Below are 5,000 nucleotides of genomic sequence, written 5' to 3' on the forward strand. Positions count from 1 at the left end.
GCTATATAATGATATAATGATAATGATGATAATAGTAGTAATAAAATAAATAAACTAAAATAATAATAATAATAGTATTAATAATAATAATAATAATAATAATAATAATAATAATAATAATGATAATGAGTACGATGATGATGATGATGATGATGATAATAATAATAATAATAATAATAATAATAATAATAATAATAATAATAATAATAATGATAATAATAAAGATGATAATGATAATAAATATAATAATAATAATAATAATAATAATAATAATAATAATAATAATAATAATAATAATAATAATAATATAATAATAATAATAATAATAATATTAATAACAATAATAATAATAACAATGCTAACAATAAAATAATGATAATAGTAATAGTGACAATAATAATAATAATTACAATGATAATAATAGTATGAGAGAGATAGAAAGAGAGAGAAAAAAATGATCATTTCTCTCTCTCTCTCTCTTTCGTAATCTCTCTCTCCCTTCATCTTGAGTATGTGTACATGACGTATGTGCGTATTTTCAAGTATTGGTTTATGTGTGTACATGTGTGTTCATCTGTATATGGATTTGTGTGTGCGTCTGTATGTATGTGTATTTGTATGTTTGTGGAAGTGTGTGTGTATTTGTGTGTGTGTGGAAGTGTGCATACATTTGTGTGTGTGTTGAAGTGTGTATGTATTTGTGTGTGTGTGGAAGTGTGTATGTATTTGTGTGTGTGTGGAAGTGTGTATGTATTTGTGTGTGTGTGGAAGTGTGTATACATTTGTGTGTGTGTTGAAGTGTGTATGCATTTGTGTGTATGTGGAAGTGTTTATGCATCTGTGCGTCTGTAAGTGTGTATGCATTTGTGTGTATGTGGAAGTGTGTATGCAGTTGTGCGTGAGTAAGTGTGTATGCATTTGTGTGTGTATTTGTGTATGTGTTTCCTTTACCAAGCACTCCTTACGGGTCAGTGGGCGAGTAAAGAAGATTTTCACACATTAGTCATAATTCTGAGAGAAGATTATCCTAAAGGTTTTGTGGCCTCGTGTCCTGGAGGGGTGTGAGGGGGGGGGGGGGGCGGGGGAAGAGGGAGAGGGAGGGGGAGGGGGAGGGAGTGGGTATTGGAGGGGGGGGGAAGGGGGGTGGGGAGTGATTTTCCCGTCTCTTCTTTCACGTCTCTTGTTTTCTCTCTCTCTTTCTTTCTTTTTTTCTTCTTCTTCTCCTTCTCTTTTCTTTTTACCTTTCTTCTTCATCTTCTTCTTCCTATCCTTGTATTTTTTAAATCTTTTCCCCTCTATTGTTTTTTTCTCCTGCTTTTTTTTTTCGCTTTCTCCTCTCCTTTCTTCTTTTTCTTCCTTCCCTCATTTCCCTGTTTTCGCAATTTTATCCTCGAATCTTTACCTTCTTTTTCTACTTGTTTCTATTTCGTTTCCCTATCCTTCTTCCCCTTCTTTTCTTTTGCCTGTCTCTCCTTTCCCTTTCTTCCCTCCTTCTTCCTATTTCGTTTACTTCCTCCATCATCTGTTATTCTCTTCCTCTCTCCCATCCACCATTTATCCTTTCCTTCTTCCACCTACTCTCTGTTATTCCTTTTCTTCTTTCAGTCTTCCTCTTCTTTCTCTTTCCTCTTCTTAACCTTCCTTTTTCTATTTCACCTTTTCCTCTTCCTCCGCCTCCTCCTGTTACCCCTCTCCCCTCCTCTCTTTCTCTCTCTCTCTCTCTCTATGTCCTCTTCGGCGACAAAAGGAACGGATCCTGGCAGGGGAAGGGGTAGGGGGGAGGGGAAGGGGTGGGGGAGAAGGGTATAGGGGAGGTTGCCAGCTTTTCCCCTCAAGTGCGTTTTCTTCTCGTTTCTCTAATTCCTTCTGTCCGGCCGCACTATCACCATTCCCACATCATTTATTCTAATAATCTTCATCATCATCGGGATTTATGTGAATAAAACCGCAATAAAGGAGAAGAAGAGGAAGGAGAAGAAGCAAAAGGTGTGTTCCCGAGGCCCCGAGTCGCCCGCTCGCTGCGGCGCTGGGAACCTCTCGAGCCCCCGGGACGCCGCGCAAACCTGAGACTGGTGTTGATATCACGGATAATACCGAGTAATCCGCCCCCTATTATGACGGTCGTTAAGGTCGAAGTCGCGATCGGCAGTCCCCGGAGGCGTGACCCTTGCGAGCAGAGGCATCGCAAAACGATCGCAGGCTGTTCCCGCCTCCCAGAGCCTCCCCGGGCACAAAATGAAGGGGCGGCGACGGAGAGAGGGAGCCTTCGACGCAGCTCCACGCACCGACGTCCAAGTCTCCGCTCGCTGGAAATCTCGTAATGGATTAAAGAAAAAAAATATTTTATAAACTATCGAAAGGACAAAATATATATATAATCTTCGTGGTTAATGGGCGGCGTCTCGAGTCCTCCCGAAGACCGAGGCGTCTAGCGGGCCGACGAGGTGTGGCTGGAGACGAGGCAGCAGCTGGGGTGGGCGAGATCTCCCCGCTGTACGTGAAAGGCCATGTGAAGTACAACATTGTTCTCTCCGTCCCCGCCGTGCCCACGCTTGCCCACGTTTTCCCGGTGGTCTTGGTCGCGTTTCAGCGGTCCTCGTCGCCCATGCGGACACCGACGAGCCGTGGAAGGGCAGGAGGGCGCCAAGAACCTTCTCCGAGATCGCGCGTGTCTTGCCCGACGATGCGAGAAGGCGAGGACGAGCTGAGGAGGAGGAGGACGCAAGGATGGACGCCAACGACCGTCCTCTTTCGCTCGCCTCTTGAACGACGAACGGAAACGCCGTTCGGCCGCGACAACAGGCGCCCGAAACACACCAGAAGCAACAGGATCCCGAGATTCGCTCTCCCCCCCCCCCCCCCCCCTCTCTCTTTCTCTCTCTCTCTCTCTCTCTCTCTCTCTCTCTCTCTCTCTCTCTCTCTCTCTCTCTCTCTCTCTCTCTCTCTCTCTCTCTCTCTCTCTGTCTGTTAATCTGTTTCTATTTTCGCTCCCTTTTTCTCTATTAACGGATTGTTTGTATCTCCTGTCCTCCTCTCTCTCCCTATCTGTATATCCATCTCTCTCCATTAGTCTCTTTTTCTCTCTCTTTTTCCCCTCCATCTTACCTTCCCTCTCCCTCACCTTTTATCACTCCCCGTCGACTCCAGCCCTTTTCTCCATTTTCCCTTCCTTCTACTTTTTCCCTCCTTCTCCTCCTTTCCCTTTCCTCTTTTTACTCCCTTCCCTTCCTCCCCCTTTCCCTCCTCTCCCTTCCTCCCCCGTTTCCCTCCCCTCCCTTCCTTCCCTCATCCTCCTTTCCTCCTCTCTTTTCCTCTTTCCCACCCCTTCCCTCATTCCCTTCCTCCCCCCCTCCCCTCCCTTCCCTTCCCTCCCCTCCCTCCTTCCCCCGCCTTCCTCCCTCCCCAAAAACAACAACAACATATCATAGTGACCCCCAGCAGGTCAGCCTCCAGCACAGCGCTCTCTTCACCCGCCAGCCGGCCCTTCTGCGAGCCAAAGAACGCTAATTTAATGGGTTTTGATGTGGATTTGCTGGGTGATTACAGCGGTTCCGGATGGCTTGAGTGCCCCCTCCCTCTTCCCTCCCCCTCGCCCTGCCTCACTTCCCCCTCCCTCTTCCCTCCCTCTTACCTTGCCTCACTTCCCTCTACCTTGTCCGAGGGTTAGATCCTTCCCTCCCTCCCTTCGCCTCTCCCCGTTGGCTGGCTGGACCCCTCCCTCCCTCCCTTCCCCTTTCCCTTACCGTGCCGTCCTCCCCCCCCACCGCTTAAACCCCACTCCCCTCCCCTCCCCCTCCCCTTCCCTCTCCAGGACCCCTTCCTTTACCCCCTACTCCTGCCCCCCTTCCCCTTGATTCCCCTCCCCCACCCTTTACCCCCTCGCCGGAGCAGAGAAGGGGGGGAGGGGAGAAGTGGAGGGTTTGTTTGGCAGACTGAAGTGGATTTGGGTGAAATGTGGAAAAAGGGTGGAGGAGGAGGAGGTTAGGAGGGATAACGGAGAGAGAAGAGGGGGAAGGATGAGGAAGGAGGGGAGAAGGAGAGGGGAAAGAGGGAGGAAGGGAGAAGGGGGACGTAGGAGAGGGGGGAGGGAGGGATAAAGGAGGAGGTAGGAGAGGGGGAGGGAGGGAGAAAGGAGAGGGGGAGGGGAATGGGGAAGAAAGAGGGAAGAAAGGAGAGGGTAAGGGGGTGGTAGGAGGCGAGAAGAGGAAGAAGGGAGGAGAAGGAGAGAAGAAGGGGAGAAGACGGAAGGAGGGAGGGGAGTAGAGGGAAGGATGGGAGAGAAGAGGTGGGAAGGAGGGAAGTAGAAAGAGGGGGGTAGGGGGTAGGGAGGAAGAAGCAAAGGAGGGGAGAGGGGGAGGGGGGAGAGGGGAGGGGATTATTGTTATCGACTTCTCTTAAAACACAACCGACCTCTTCCTCTTCAAGTGAGAGAAATATGCGATCGTTTTTTTTTTTTATTTTTTTATAGTACGCGGGAGGGAGGGAGAGAGAGAGAGATAGAGAGAGAGAGAGAGAGAGAGAGAGAGAGAGAGAGAGAGAGAGAGAGAGAGAGAGAGAGAGAGAGAGAGAGAGAGAGAGAGGAGAGAGAATAGAGAGAGAGAGAGAGAGAGAGAGAGAGAGAGAGAGAGAGAGAGAGAGAGAGAGAGAGAGAGAGAGAGAGAGAGAGAGAGAGAGAGAGAGAGACATGGAGGAGTTAGAGACACAATAAAAAAGTGAAATGCGAGAAAGAAGAACAAAAAAAAGCAAAAAGCAAGAGGCAAAAAGACAATGTCGTTTCCCCAATATTTTATACTCTCTCCGAGCTCAGTCCTCGTGTTTTCCGTGCGCCATTTTCCCTCCCCGAGAGAAACAAAAGTAGAGGGAAGTTTCATGTTCTTCCCGAAGCTTTAAGAAGAAAATAATTGACACACATGTCTCCCCGATTTACTTAAGAACCGACGGGAGTCTGTCCCAGATCCCCCTTGATAGCAGTAGCAAGGGATCCAATTCGGTATCTCGTA

At 47.7% G+C, this 5,000-nt stretch overlaps 1 protein-coding gene across 1 annotated transcript in view; it reads left to right on the forward strand.

The window, feature by feature from the left end:
* Nucleotides 1-2,067, forward strand: part of LOC125043054 (homeobox protein SIX3-like) — a 25,011-nt gene extending 22,944 nt beyond the window's left edge. The window contains 1 exon segment of the mRNA XM_047639009.1: nt 1,957-2,067. Within this exon segment, the coding sequence (XP_047494965.1) occupies nt 1,957-2,067 (111 nt within the window).
* The last annotated feature ends 2,933 nt before the right edge of the window (nt 2,068-5,000 follow it).

The sequence above is a fragment of the Penaeus chinensis genome, chromosome 33 (assembly GCF_019202785.1).
Source record: "Penaeus chinensis breed Huanghai No. 1 chromosome 33, ASM1920278v2, whole genome shotgun sequence".
Taxonomy (NCBI): domain Eukaryota; kingdom Metazoa; phylum Arthropoda; class Malacostraca; order Decapoda; family Penaeidae; genus Penaeus; species Penaeus chinensis.